The 15433-nt window shown below is 49.3% G+C and overlaps 1 protein-coding gene across 5 annotated transcripts; it reads right to left on the bottom strand.

Annotated features, from left to right (window-relative positions):
• Positions 1–1824: 1824 nt before the first annotated feature.
• ZNF74 (zinc finger protein 74) lies at positions 1825–15040 on the bottom strand. 5 transcript variants are annotated; one of them, XM_082417220.1, is made up of 6 exons: positions 14643–15040; positions 14244–14329; positions 7534–7635; positions 6301–6427; positions 5817–5912; positions 1825–5503 (listed from the first exon to the last, which is right to left on the bottom strand). In XM_082417220.1, exons 1-6 carry the CDS (start codon positions 14668–14670, stop codon positions 3816–3818), a joined length of 2127 nt encoding a protein of 708 aa, XP_082273346.1. In that variant the 5' UTR covers positions 14671–15040; the 3' UTR covers positions 1825–3815. The 5 variants fall into 5 exon arrangements, with proteins under 5 accessions (XP_082273346.1, XP_082273347.1, XP_082273349.1 ...); XM_082417221.1 differs by having other exon boundaries at positions 1825–5434; positions 14643–15038; XM_082417223.1 differs by lacking the exon at positions 7534–7635 and having other exon boundaries at positions 14643–15038.
• Positions 15041–15433: the final 393 nt, after the last annotated feature.

The raw sequence follows: 15433 nt of genomic DNA, 5'->3' as shown, positions 1-15433 counted from the left end.
GGATTTAAGGAAGGGCTTTCTTAGAGCCAAGTAAAAATATAAAGAAAAATTGAATAGACCTGATTACACAGACTTCAAAAACCTCTGTACACTAAAAATGCAGTAACAAAGAAAGTGTACATTCCAGACAAATATGTGTGTACATATTGCATATGTGTATTGTATATAAGTATATATGTGTATATATTGATATGTATGTGCATATATTGTATATATGTATATGTGTATGTATTATATGTATACATGTGTGTATATTGATATGTATATTTGTACTGCATATGTGTATATGTGTATATTGCATGTTTATATACTGCATGCATGTGTGTACATAAAAGAATGGAATAGTGGACGAAAGATAGGACTAGACAATTCATATGAAGAGAAGGACAGTCAAAATCAGGAACAAGTAACATCCTTAAATCTATCTATTTATTTATTTATTTATGGCTGCATTAGGTCTTCGTTGCTGTGCACAGGCTTTCTCTAGTTGGGGCGAGCGGGGGCTACTCTGTTGCGGTGCGCAGGCTTCTCATCACAATGGCTTCTCTTTTTGCGGAGCATGGGCTCTAGGCACGTGGGCTTCAGTAACTGTGGCACGCGGGCTCAGTAGTTGTGGCTTGCAGGCTCTAGAGCGCAGGCTCAGTAGTTGTGGTGCACAGGCTTAGTTGCTCCGCGGCATGTGGGATCTTCCTGGACCAGGGCTTGAACCCGTGTCCCCTGAATTTGTAGGCAGATTCTTCACCACTGTGCCACCAGGGAAGCCCAGGAACAAGTAACATTCTTAATGTATCAAAATGGCAAATATAAAAAGTGATTGGGAATTCCCGGGCGGTCCAGTGGTTAGGACTCAGTGCTTTCACTGCTATGACCCAGGTTCAATCCCTGGTCAGGGAACGAAGATCCTGCAAGCTGTGCAGTGCAGCAAAAAAAAAAAAAAGAAGAAAAGAAAAAGCGTGTGTAGTTGAGGTCTATACTGATGGGGCTTTTTCTGTAGACTTACATGGTTGGAAATGCCTCACAGAGTAACTATGTGGTTTCCTTTACTCACAGGACTAGATCTGTGGAGAAGAAGTACAAGACAGAGCTGCTAATAAACTGTGAGAAACCTGTCAAACTTTTTTTATCTTAGGTATTGGCATATGCTAACTGTTCTAGGGTATGATAGCTTAGGAGTGAATATGATTTGAACTTAATGCATGTTTAGAGGGTGTCTAAAATTCAGAACCAGGCAGATCCATCTCCTGACCCTAAACATGGTTGTACAGTAAATTGCTTGAGGAAACTGGTTCTCAAAGACTACAGGAGGGGAATTTTTTTAAAATTAATTTTATTTATTTATTTTTGGCTGCGTTGGGTTTTTGTTGCTGTGCGCGGACTTTCTCTAGTTGCGGTGAGCAGGGGCTACTCTTCGTTGCAGTGCGCGGGCTTCTCATTGCGGTGACTTCTCTTGTTGCAGAGCATGGGCTCTAGGCGCTGGACTTCAGGAGTGTGGCTCGAGGGCTCTGGAGTGCAGGCTCAGTAGTTGTGGCGCACAGGTTTAGTTGCTCCGCGTCACGTGGGATCTTCCCGGACCAGGGCTCGAACACGTGTCCCCCGCATTGGCAGGCGGATTCTTAACCACTGTGCCACCAGGGAAGCCCAGAGGGGAATTTTTTGAAGTGTGTCAATGTTCCATTGGAGATCAAAGAAGCCCAACTAAAAAAATTGTGGACTATCACAACTATGGATTGAGCAAAAATTCTTTTTTGAAAGGGCTATTTTGAAGATTATTATTCTAATACTGGAGAAGCTAAGGTGATTGGCAGTGGAATGAATCAGAACGTGTACAATTCCTTAAAAATTTATTTATTGACTTAAATAATTTTGCCTATAATAAAGCCCTTTACACTTTTTCGTAAAAAAAAAAAAAAAAAAAGACGTGTATACACGCAGAGAAAAAAACCAGAAGGAAATGCATCTCCAGGTCATGACCTGTGAACTGATTCTAAGGGTCATTTTTATTCTTATAAATTTGATTTTTTTCCCCAAATTTCTTCAATATACATGTATTATGTGTATGATCAGAAAACAAAGTTTATATGTAAATAAAAGAACATCGAGACTTCAGTGGAAGGGGGCCAAAGGGTATTCAAACAGTCTTCAAGAAGAAAGACCAATAGTAAGAACACGTTCCATTTCAACCTCACCGGTTATCAAAGAGCAAGGTGCTGCTCTCAGCTGAGGGCGTTAACAGCCCCGCCAGGCAGACAGCAGGTGTGGTGTCCGGGGCCCCCCAAGATGTTTGCATTTGAATTTCTTTTAAAATAAGAAAAATGAGTATGATAATGAATCAAACCGAGATTTTATCTATCTTTTGCCAATGCAGTTGTCCAATAGAACTTTCCCTATTTGTCATGGAGGAAGGGCCTGAGACCGGCCCCAGGGACGCTGGAGGAACAATGGGGGTGGACACCTGGGATCATCGCCGTGGCACCCAGAAGCAAGCCCGTCTGGACCCAGCTCGGAGCAGCGTCGGCCTCCAGGACCTGGACGCGCCTGACCACTACTGACGGTTCTCCTCACATTGAGACGGTATTACTTTGTTATCACACAACCAAAAATATACTAAAACGATGCCTTAAGCTGTTCATTTCCTTTATCTCAAAACTCTCACTTCTAGAAATCTACTCTAAGACAACGTTAAAGAAGGATAATGCAAAAAGATGCTATATGAAGAATGACTTGTAACAGTGAAAACTTGGAAATAACTTCTGCATCCAACAAAAAAACAGCTAATAGAACATCACGCCCCCATCCAGAAGGACAGCTCCAAAGCCAGTGAGGCTCCGTGGGAAAAAGAAGTCCTGCTATGCAGGTAAGCAGGGGAAAAAGATTAGAATGTTGGACTGTATATACTGTGTTTAATGTAAAAATGCAATATCAAAAAGCAGAAGGTAACATACCAAAGTGCAAAATGCAATTTTATTAAGAATTATGGGTGTTTTCCCCTTAATTCCGTATTTTCTGAAATGTGGTTATTTTGCCTCCATAGTTTAAAAAGTATACTAAAAAGCATTTCATAAACTCTAGCACTTTATACAAATGTGAAGTATCATCACTGAGAAGGCAGCTTATATCTGCTTAGAACTGAGCAGAAATGACACGAATCCCAGATGAACACTGTCTTTTTCCTTCTCAGGGGAGCACGGGGCCCAGCTCCTCTCGTAGGGCTGACCTACATGGTACCTGAGCGGGCCTGCAGGTGGCCTCGCCAGCCGGGGTGGAGGTATGCTTCCAGACACCTGTGTGCCAACACTGCACCCTGGAGGCACACCCCTGTGTCCTCCCAGCTTCCAGCATGGACGAGGTGGCCAGGCATGAGGCTGGCATGTTAGGACCCAGCTATGCGGATGCTGGGCCAGGTTCCAAGACAGCTGTGCTGTCACTAACAACATGACTCTGCAGCAGAGCTATGTGAGTGAAGCGAGTCCAGGAAATTTGCTTTTTCCCAAAAAAGCTTATTCTCCTCTCCTGGAATATAACTTTCACTTAGAAGTAATACTGTTCATAATTCAGTTTTTTTTTTTAAATTATCATTCTAAACCTAAGAGTTTACAAAGGAAATTCCAGATCGAAATCACACCAGGAGGCTGTCCAAGGACACATGACTGACATACCTCTTTTTCATACGCAGGGAAGATCTGTCCCCCCCTCAGTGACTTCCAAACCCATCAAAGAAAAGAGGACGGAAAAAAAAAAAACAGGACGAAGGTATATCCTCAAACACGCTCAATTCTCCTCTCCTACAGTGGATCCCTTCCCAGGAGGTGACAGCCTTAAGGGGTGTTTCCAGGTGGGCAGGTGGGTGTCTCTCGCACACATGAGTTAATTTCTGGGGTTGCTGCCCATGGGGAACTCCTGCCGGCCAAGGGCGGGACCACGCCCAGGAGCTCAGCCACGTCTAGGGCATCGACAGGGCCCACGCTGCTCCCCCCAGAGCCCCCTGTGCCCAGTAGGCTGCCAGGCACGTAGCAGGTGCTCAGCAAGCGCTTGTTGAACTGGATGGCAAAAGGCTTCTCCCCGCTGTGGAGCCTGCGGTGCTCCGCCAGAGGGCCGCTCCAGCCGAACACCTCGCCACACTCATGACACTTAAAGGGCTTCTCTGCGGAGTGGGTCTTTTGATGTTTAATGAGACAGTGATTCTGGCTGAAGGCCCGGCCGCACTGGCCGCACTTATAGGGTTTCTCCCCGGTGTGGACGCGCTGGTGCACGATGAGCGACGAATGGCAGCTGAAGGCCTTCCAGCAGCGGCTGCAGTCGAAGGGCTTCTCACCGGTGTGGATGCGCTGATGCACAATCAGGTAGGAGTGGGAGCTGAAGGCCTTGCCGCACTCGTTGCAGCGGAAAGGCTTCTCGCCGCTGTGGACGCGCTGGTGCACCACCAGGTACGAGTGGCAGCTGAAGGCCTTGCCGCACTGGCTGCACTTGAAGGGCTTCTCGCCTGTGTGGGCACGCTGGTGCAGCGTCAGGCGGGAGCGGCTGCTGAAGGCCTTCTGGCAGTCGCCGCACTGGAAGGGCTTGTCCCCGCTGTGGAGCTTCTCGTGCACCGTCAGGGACGAGTGGCAGGCAAAGGCCCGGCCGCACGCGCCGCACCGGTAGGGCTTCTCACCGGTGTGGATCCGGCGGTGCCGCGTCAGGTGTGTCCGCTGGTTGAAGGCCTTGCCGCACTCGCCGCACCGGTAGGGCCTCTCGCCGGTGTGCACGCGCAGGTGCATGCCGAGCAGCGAGCTGCAGCTGAAGGCCTTGTCGCAGGCGCCACACTTGTAGGGCCGCTCGCCCGTGTGGACGCGCCGGTGCACGTTCAGGGATGAGTGGCAGCTAAAGGCCTTGCCGCACTGGCCGCAGAGGAAGGGCTTCTCGCCGGTGTGGACGCGCCGGTGCTCCAGGAGGTTGGTGCTCCAGGTGAAGGCCTTGCCACACTCGCCGCACTTGTAGGCCTTCTCTCGTGCGTGCCACCGCCGGTGCAGCGCCAGGGCCGCGCTCCGCTGGAAGGCCTTGCCGCACTCACCACACGCGAACGGGCCGCTCCCGGCGCCTGGGCTCTGACGCTTGGCTCTGCTGCACTGCACACTCCCCACGCAGCCGTCCGGAGAGGCTCCTTCTGTGGGAAGGCTGGGCTGGGCCAGGAGGGCGCACCTCCGGCCAAGAGCCTCCTCAGACACCGCATGGCCCCATCGGTGCTCCTCTGTGGGACCGTCCCTGGTGCTGGCGGCCTCACATCGTGACAGAGCAGTCGCCGGGCCCCCCTGGGCGCCCCTGTCGCCAGGACCGGGGCTGTGGAGACCGGACCTTGCCAGCCCACCTGCGATCGGCTCCCATGATGGTTCTTCTTTGTAAACGCACAGCTGCTGAGACCACAGCTCCTCCACCTCAGGCCCCGGCTCCCGTTCTGGTTCTATAAGAAATGGAGATACTACCTTCTGAGAGCAGGCGGAGGTGCGGCGCTGGGGCTCAGGGCTGAGATCTGCTGGGAGCACAGGTAAGTGCATGAGAGAGAGTAGAGACCAGCAGGGGGAGAGAGAGCGCGCGTGCTCAGAGCAAAGCAGACAGGCCGCAAGCAGGGGAGAGGAGGAAGAAAGAGGAAAAGGAGCCTTGGAGAAGCCAGGGGATTCTGAAAAGAGCCGGGGGGCGGGGGGTGGGGGGGGAGGATGAGGACAGAGGAGCAGGAGGGGCACTGAGCAGGTGCGGACGGAGCAGAGCAGTGGACTGCGGAAGGAAAGCGGGCCCCATGGGGTGGTGGGGTGGGGCTCCACATCCTCCCACTGCATCCCGCTCACCTGGACCAGCCCCTCCAGGGACAGCTCTAGGTGCCCACCATGGCTCCTCGCCTCGTTCCAGGTGAGAGATCACGTCTGGCTTGCAGACGGGAGGCCCTGCACGAAGGGAGAAAGTGGCGTGGCTCTGGGCGCTGTGCTCTCCAGACCCGGCCCACAGGCCCAGCAGCCCTAGCAGCCTGAGGCACGGAGAGGTGTGTGCCAGCTCCAAGGAAGGAGGCCTCAGACATGGAACCCATATTGACGTGTGTACTCTGAGGACCCCACAGATACTGACATCCCCTATCTAGGGCAGGCTGGGCTTCCAGGGCCCTGTCCACCCCCTCCCTTTCCTCTGGGCCCCACCCCGGGACCAGCCACACTTCCAGGCAAAGATGCCAGTTGGTGCCACAAGTGCCTGGGGCAGATACCACAAAGGAGACTCCGGAACACATACAGACTGGTGGATGCCCAGACTGCGGCCTCCTCACCTTGGGAGCCATCTTACCCAGGGCGAGAAGGTTCTGGTAGTTCTCCAGCATCACATCCCGGTACAGGGCCCTCTGAGGGGAGTCCAGCTGTCCCCACTCCTCCTGGCTGAAGTCCACGGCCACGTCCTTGAAAGTCACCAACTCCTGGAATGACACACATATTCTCTCTCACCCAGGATGTGAGTCAGTTCACTTGCGTTTTTGGGTGACTGAGGACCTCAGTAGCAGAGATAACCTTGGGTGACCTCCTGAGCGCAGAAGATAGGGCTGTAGACACCATCTGTCCTACAGCCCCGACGCACACACCACAACTCGGCCAGGAACTGCCACGCGGCCTGGCCTGGGAGGGCCCAGCTAACTGGGCAGCCTGCATGTAGGTGCTGCAGTGGGGGCACAGGCTGAGGCCATAAGTTCTAGCCAACTTACAGAACTTGAAATATAATACAAAGAGCCCAAAACCCTATTCAAGTCCCATCACTGCAAAAGGCCCCAACCCCAGACAGGAAGCCCTCACTGCACCCTAAGGAAAGACCCTGTACTGCTCTGTGTCCTTCCTGCTTGCCCCCCACTTCTTCCCGCCAGACCCCTGCTCCCTTGCCCTCCTGGGGCCACATCCCAGCCCACCCCTCGCAACCTGCTCCCACTTTCCCCCAACACTGGCCCCTGGTCTCAGGGTAACCCCCCCGACTCGGTCACTCCGGTTCCAAGTGTCCTGAAAGTCCCAAATGACTTCCCTTACGTGACTCCTGCTCTGGAACCCCAGTATTCTGCCGGCCAGGGCTTCTTACCTCTCCAGCTGGGCACGCCAAGAGGCTGGAGACCCAGCGCCTGTCCCATGAGAAGAGAACAAAGAGCCACCCAGGCCACATACAGTCATGACAGGGATGCATTAGAATATAGGCAGGGACTTCCCTGGTGGTCCAGCGGTTAAGACTCTGCACTCCCAATGCAGGGGGCCCGGGTTCGATCTCTGGTCAGGGAACTAGATCCCTCACGCCGCAACTAAAAAGATCCCACGAGCTGCAACTGAAGACCCTGCACGCGGCAACGAAGATCCTGCTTGTCGCAAATAAGACCCAGCACAGCTAAATAAATAATACTAAAAAAAAAAAAAAGGGCAGACCGTTGGGGGGCGGTGAACACAGAAGTGGTGGGGCAAGCAGGTCCTCAGCAGTAAAGTGAACTGGAGTCAGGGAGGAGCGGGGTGGGGGGGAGGCTGCAGTGGCCAGAGTATGAAGATAGATATCTACCCCAAGGTGACAGGGTCTGCATTCTGCAGCAGGCAGCATGGGAGGAAGGCAGGAGGGAGACAGGGGCGTGAACAGGTTCTGAGCATGGGCCCAAGGAGTGACCTGGTAAAAAAAAAAGCAGCCTGGTAAAAACTGGGTTTCGGGGCTTCCCTGGTGGCGCAGTGGTTGAGAATCTGCCTGCCAATGCAGGGGACACGGGTTCGAGCCCTGGTCTGGGAGGATCACACATGCCGCGGAGCAGCTGGGCCCGTGAGCCACAACTACTGAGCCTGAGCGTCTGGAGCCTCTGCTCCGCAACAAGAGAGGCCACGATAGTGAGAGGCCCGCACACCGCGATGAAGAGTGGCCCCCACTCGCCGCAACTGGAGAAAGCCCTCGCACAGAAACGAAGACCCAACACAGCCAAAAATAAACATAATAAATAAATAATAAATAAAAAAATTTAAAAAAAAAACAAAAAAACTGGGTTTCGAGTTCTGTTTCTAGGCACAAAGGGGTAACGGAGACCAGATTTGCCCTCTTACCTCAAACAACTAGTAAACTGGGTAAGATGTATGAAACAATGGTCAATTTCCAGACACCGGACAAAGGACAGCTCAGAACAGAGACCCCTGAGAACAAACAAAGTGAGCCCTACAAGAGCCTCACCTTCCCACATGGAAGCAGTCCCCGATCACAGTGCAGGGAGTGGGAATCCAGACAGAGCTTGTGGTCCAAGGAGTTGAGGAGACAGAGAACAGAGTTTGGGGAGACCAGGAAACTAGAATTTTCAGGGCAACGTGCCAGAGCAGAAGGAGCCACACAGACTTGGAACTCTGGATGTGCTCAAGATTGACTGAGGACTGACAGGAGTGTGCCTGTGAGGAAATGACCCCAAACCAGGGAAAGAAACAGCAGAAAGAGGTGTATGCAGGACAATCATTAAAACTCAAACAGGGCTGGGAACAGTCTGTGCTCCAACCGGCCAGAGAGAATGTCCTCCTGCTCTATGGGACACCGAGTAAAGTCCCCAGAAGGATGCTGCTTCAGCAGTGGGGCAAAATTAGCCTGAGATTAAAGACTTCTCTGGATCCACCTTAACAAAACCTAAAAGTAAGCCTTGGAAGGATCCAACTGACATTAAGTAATTTCACTGCATCGCAGAACATTTAAGGAATTAAATCCAACACTCAACAAAGTAAAATTCACTCCGTCCAGAATCCAATCAAGTAACTAAAAGGAAAAAAGTTAATAAAATCAGAAGAATGAAGAGTATCATAAACAGTATTTGTTTACCTCAAAAGAAAGCGTTAAGGGTGAAACAGAATAAAAAAAGATACAAGACATAGAAAACAAATAGCATAATGGCAGATATAAACCCAGCCATATCGATAATTATGTTAAATGTGAATAGTCTAAATATCTGAAGTAAAAACTAAAGATTGTCAAATTGAATTTAAAAAGTAAGGCCCAGGCTTCCCTAGTGGCACAGTGGTTAAAAATCCACCTGCCAATGCAGGGGACATGGGTTCAAGCTCTGGTCTGGGAAGATCCCACATGCCGCAGAGCAACTAAGCCTGTGTGCCACAACTACTGAGCCTGCACTCTAGAGCCCGCGAGCCACAACTACTGAAGCCGTGTGCCTAGAGCCCGTGCCCTGCAACAAGAGAAACCACCACAATGAGAAGCCCATGCACAATGAAGAGTAGCCCCCACTCACCACAACTAGAGAAAGCCCGCATGCAGCAATGAAGACACAAAGCATCCCCCCGGCAAAAAAAAAAAAAGATATCCAGGAAATTCTCCACATATTTAGAATTAAACAACACACTCCTGAATAATACATAGTTGAAGGAGAAATTACAAAAAAATTAGAAACTAGTTTGAACTGAAAAAAAGGGAAATACAACAGAAAATTTGTGGAATATAGCTAAAGCAGGACTTAGAGGTAAATTTATAGCACTGAATGCTAATGAGAATAGGTGTCAAATCAATACCTCAGTTTCACCCTTAAGAAAACAAAGTAGTATACACTGATGTGTATAAAACTGATGACTAATAAGAACCTGCAGTATAAAAAAACGAACAAACAAACAAAAACAACTAATACTAAACTTTCTTTGGGTTATTTGTATGGAAATATGTTAATATAAATGTTTCAGATATTACATGAAATTTCTAAAAACTTATATGTTCTGGTATAATGTTAAGTCATAATTCTAGTTATTACTTTAAAATGTATATCTCAGAAATAACTAAATTTCCTTGTTAATTGCATTATTACGAACTTTCATCAAATCTTTAACCGTGGTCATTTTTAAGTCTTTTGTCATTTACAGACAGTTTTGGGTGTACTCTGATGCTTTCACAAAAATGTTCCTATAAAAGGGTTTCATCTTCAAGGAATTCATGGAAAAGACTCTGACAAGTACAGGTTTCTGGTAACTGACTATACTGCTGAACTGAATGAATAAGCATTTTCAGAACTCTAATGGAAAACTGATGAATTCATAAAAGTGCTAACAAAAGATCAAGATGAAAACCAAAAATTAATTACATGGGACTGAGTGAACTGATGAGGATGATTATAATTTTTGTGACTTTCTGTTTGAATAAAAAATTTAAAAAAAATCCCACAAGGACTCAGAGGCAAAAAATATACAAATTAATTTTCACTGCAAAGTAAAGGAGCTGTTACAGTGGAGGATTACTGGACTGAATGTCAATATTATGACATAGTATGAGTGTGTTTCATGTTTGGTAATTGCAATCATTGTTGCTTTTGTTGTGGTCATCCATTTACAATGCTTGGTGTCGGTTTATTTACCTCTTGTAAAAATAAAATACAGTGTGTGTTGTGAAAAAAAAAAGAAAAAGAATTCACTGGTGTAGGTGGAGTGATATTTGCATAATTACTCATGTAGATTTGATTGTATATTTATTTAATTATTTTGATTAAACAATGCTACTGGAAAAAAAAAAGTGCATACTTAGCTGTTAGCAGGGTTGAAGCTCTTGATGGTTGGTAAGACCTGCCTGAATTTGGACATTAGCATTTTATACGATGAATTAAAAGCAAAAAATCATTTCAAAAAAAAAAAAAAAAAAGAAGCCAAAGTAGGTACCTCCCTGGTGGTCCAGTGGTTAAGACTCCACCTCTGGGGCTTCCCTGGTAGCGCAGCGGTTGAGAATCTGCCTGTCAATGCAGGGGACACGGGTTCGAGCTCTGGTCTGGGAAGATCCCACATGCCACAGAGCAACTAGGCCCATGAGCCACAACTACTGAGCCTGCGCATCTGGAGTTTGTGCTCCGCAACAAGAGAGGCCGTGACAGTGAGAGGCCCGCGCACTGCGATGAAGAGTGGTCCCCGCTCGCTGAAACTAGAAAAAGCCCTCGCCCAGAAACGAAGACCCAACACAGCCAGAACTAACTAACTAACTAAATTAATTAATTAAAAAAAAAAAAGACTCCACCTTCCAATGCAGGGGGTGTGGGTTCAATTCCTGGTTGGGGAGCTAAGATCCCACATGCCTGGGGCCAAAAAACCAAAAACATAAAAGAGAAGCACTACTGTAACAAATTCAATAAAGGCTTTAAAAAAAATGGTCCACATCAAAACAAAAAATCTAAAAAAAACAAAAAAAAAATAGAAGCCAAAGAATGGAAATAATAAGAACCAGAAATTGATGAAAAAGAGCACAGAAAAGCAATAGAGAAAACCAATGAAACCAAAAGATGGTTCTCTGCAAAGACCAATAAAATCAATAATTAAACATATATTTACTATATGACTCAGCCATTCCACTCTTGGGTATTTATTCAAGAGAAATTAAAACACACATCTATACCTGTACTCCAATATTTATAGCAGGTTTATTTGTAATAACCTAAACCAGGAAACAACCTAAACGTCCATCAGTTGGTGAATGGATAAACAAATTGTGGAGCACATATGCAACAATGTTATGTGCTGAACTGTGTCCCTCCAAATTCATATGCTGAAGCCCTAAGCTACAATACCTTAGAATGTGACTATATTTGAAGACAAGGCCTTTAAAGAGGTAATTAAGGTAAACGAGGTCATTAGGATGGGTCCTAAAATGGTAGGACTAGTGTCCTTATAAGAAATGGAAATTTGGACAAATATGTACAGAGGGGAGAACGTGAGGACACAGAGAAGCACCATCTGCAAACCAAGGAGAGAAGCTCAGAAGAAACCTACGAACACCTTGATCTTAGACTTCTAGCCTCCAGAACTATGAGACAATAAATTTCTATTGCTTGAGCCACACAGTCTGTGGCACTTCGCTATGGCAGCCCTAGGAACCTAAAACAAATGGAATATCACTAGACAATCAATAGGACCAAGCTACTGATTCAAACAAGGAAATGAAGTCAAAAGCATAATGCTAACTGAAATAAGTCAGAAACAAAAGACTACGTATCTTATAATTCCACATGAAATTCTTAAAAAGACAAAATTATATTGGATGCCAAGGGGGCGGGTGGAGAAGATGGACTGCAAAGGGGCATGAAGGAACTTTCTGGGTAATGGAAAAGTTCTACATCATGATTGTGGTGCTGGTTACACAATTGTATACACTTGCCAAAACTCACCAAATCCTACATATATAAAATTGGAGAAATTTACTGTGTATAAGTTATACCTCAATAAACCTGATTCAAAAAACCCACCAGATTTCAGGGAGATGAGAAGGTGGGAGTGAGGACACACGCTGAGAACGTGCCCATAACTGAGGCATGCAGGGATGAAGCATAATGGTGATGGCACTGGCAGAAAGGAGGAAATGGGCAGAAACAAAGCTCCAGAGACATCACAATGCGGTGCTGGCAAGAGAGCACTGTCAGAGGCTACGTGGCTTCAGTATGGAGGTGTCAACAGGCAAGAGCATGACAGGATTTGAGCCTGGCACAGGACTTTCTGAGGGGTATTCCCAACCCACCAGGAAAAGCCCATGTCTGGTGTGTCTTCATTTTGCAGGACAGGAAGCAAAAGGGTGTGGGAATCAAAGGCAGATGTGGAGGGGCTTCTCTGGTGGCACAGAGGTTAAGAATCCGCCTGCCAATGCAGGGGACACGGGTTCAAGCACTAGTCTGGGAAGATCCCTCATGCCGCGGAGCGACTAAGCCCCTGTGCCACAACTACTGAAGCCCGCATGCCTAGAGCCCATGCTCCGCAACAAGAGAAGCCACTGCAATGGAAGCCCATGCACCGCAACGAAGAGTAGCCCCCACTTGCCACAACCAGAGAAAAGCCCGCGTGCAGCAACGATGGCCCAATGCAGCCAAAAATAAATAAATAAACACATAAAATAAATTTATTTAAAAAAAAAAAAAAAAAAGCAGATGTGGAAATGAAACTAGCAGAGGAGTCAGAATAGATCACAGGGGATGTCCCAGCAGAGCAGAACACTTGACGTAGTATGAGACTGTTGGGAGAGGAGAGTACTTCGGAGAGAGGACCAGTTACTCAAAGACCTGAGAAGCTGATATTTCAGGAATAATATCTGTGCACAAGAAGGGGAGTACCTCCCGAGGGGGTCACTCTCAGACAGACACCACTTTTTCCTGAACCTTTTCAAGGTAAGTTGCAGACATCAGAACATCTGACCTTACATTCTTCAGCCTGTATCTCCTAAGGATGTTCTCTGACACAATCACAATGCCATAATCACACCCACGAAATTAAATATTCATACAACATGATCTAAGATACAGCACATTTTCAAATTTTCTCAATCTTTCTAAACGCCTTTGATAGACTTTTTGGATCTATAACCCATCAAAGATCATGTATTGCATGTGCTTGTCATGTCTCCCAAGTGTCTTACAGAACTACAGAACATTCTAACATTACAGAAGCTGGGCGTATCTCACCATACATGTTTTACAGTCATTTCTACTTTTCAAGTGGTAAGTTAACAGAATTGCCAAATCCTAAAAAAATCAAAGGATTCTCAACCCTCCTGACCTTTCACCACCTCACACTGTCTTTATCAAGTGCACCTTTCTAAACACTACGATGAGTGGGGGTGGTTTAGGTGGTGGAACAAAATGAGGAGCAAAACCCGAAGTCTGTAAAAGGAGGGATTTGCACCTCTCCCAGCTGCAGACGTGGCCCCAGGGCCAATTCCCTGTCGAGCCCACAGATCCTCTAAAACCCCAAGCTTTTCCATGAAGGCCCCATGTCAGGAGCTGGGTACAGAGGAAAAGCACACAGGGACGCACCCCCTACCATCACTCTGACCCCAGCACTGCAATGCAGCCCTTCCATCAGCTGTTCCACATCCTCCTACCTAATTCCATCCCGGAAAACTCCCCCAAACAAGGACCAACTGCCACAAACATCCCATGGGCCTGAGTGTGGAGATGAGTGAAGTGATCTCATGTGAACTGTCACCTACTTGCTTGGGTGGCACTAGAACCACTCATCAGAGCTCCCAGCACAGTGCTGGGCACACAGCACAGTCCTCGGCAACAGACGCGTGGCTGGACTGAATCAGGCTGGAACATACACTCATGTTGAGGGCACACCCCGGCATCACCTGGACCTGTTCCCACGCGCAGAGCTTCGTGAGGACTGGAGAGCAGGCCCCCAGGTTGGGGGGGGGCGGTCCTTGGATGACTGAAGATTCTGGGCGGCCGAAGGAAGGTGCCAACCCTCCACATAAACAACGAAATGTTCAAAAAAGAAAAGACAGCCACTCACCTCGGACCTGCCTTCCAGGAGACCCTGACCCAATTTATCTTCTGGAATCTCTTTGAGGGGAAGAGCAGGGTCCTGAGACGACGGAGCTGGAAAGGAGAAATGAGTCAAGAGGTCTGCTCTGTCCACAGCCACCAGGCACCCCCAGGACGGGGAGAATGAAGGGGAGGCAGGAAGGGAGCCCCAACTTCGGCACAACCTGATAGGGCATCGGGGCTAATTCTGCTACTCAGTGTGTGGGTCACTCCCGTTACGGAGGAAAAGCGCCGCCATTCCCGTCCCCATCACCCCCGGGGTGCCCACGGTGGAGAAGAGGAGGCCTAAATCCGGGGCGCTTCCGGGAACCCAGCCCGCCCTCTCCGTGCAAATCCACAGGCCCACGGCTTGACGAGCCAACCGTACCTGCCTCCCGGGGCTCCGGGGCCTCCATGGCGCCCTCCTTCGGCGGCCGCCCCGGGCGGGGGCGGGCCGGGTCCAGCTCCCGGTGCTCAGAACCCTCGCGCAGCCCCGCGGGGCCGGCCCGCGCCCCGGGTCGGGGTCAGGCGGGCTCCACAGGCGCCCCGCGCCCCGGGCTGTGCTCTCGCCCCATCGCTCGCCCCACCAGCCCGTCACTGACGTTGGCCGGGTCCGCGCGGGCCGGCCAGGCCTCGATCTCTGCCGCCCGGCGCTGGGAGTCACGGGGGCGGCACACAGGCCTGGGGCTGACGGGCTGATGAACCGACGGCCAGCCGGACGCGCGGCCGAGCTGACCCACCTCACACAAGACCGCGGCCGCCACAAAAGAGCTCCTGGCGGCCGTCGCGAGACGTGCGCCTGCGCAGGCCGGACGCGCACTACAACCCCCGGGAGCCTTTGCGCCGCGCAGGGGTGGACTGCATTTCCCAGAGGGCGTCGGGGCAGGAGCCGCTCTGACGCCTGGCACGGACGAGCGTGTAACACAGTCTTCTGGGAAGTGTAGTTAAGGGGCCAGCGACCCTGCGCCCTGGCCCCGCCCCCTCTCCCCCATTGCTGTGGAAAGCGCTTGCATCTCGGGGGGTGTGTGTGTGTGTGTGATGTGTGAGATGTGTGTGTGGTGTGTGTGGTGTGTGGTGTGTGTGGTGTGTGTGTGTGATGTGTGTGGTGTGTGTGTGCGCACGCCTGGTGGGTGAGTGTGGAGAGTTTAGGTTGGGTAAGTGTGGAACACTGAGGGTTAG

The sequence above is a fragment of the Balaenoptera physalus genome (assembly GCF_965194825.1).
Source record: "Balaenoptera physalus genome assembly, chromosome: 12".
Taxonomy (NCBI): domain Eukaryota; kingdom Metazoa; phylum Chordata; class Mammalia; order Artiodactyla; family Balaenopteridae; genus Balaenoptera; species Balaenoptera physalus.
Note: the sequence above shows the minus strand (reverse complement) of the source record. Positions and strands in the feature narration are given on the sequence as shown.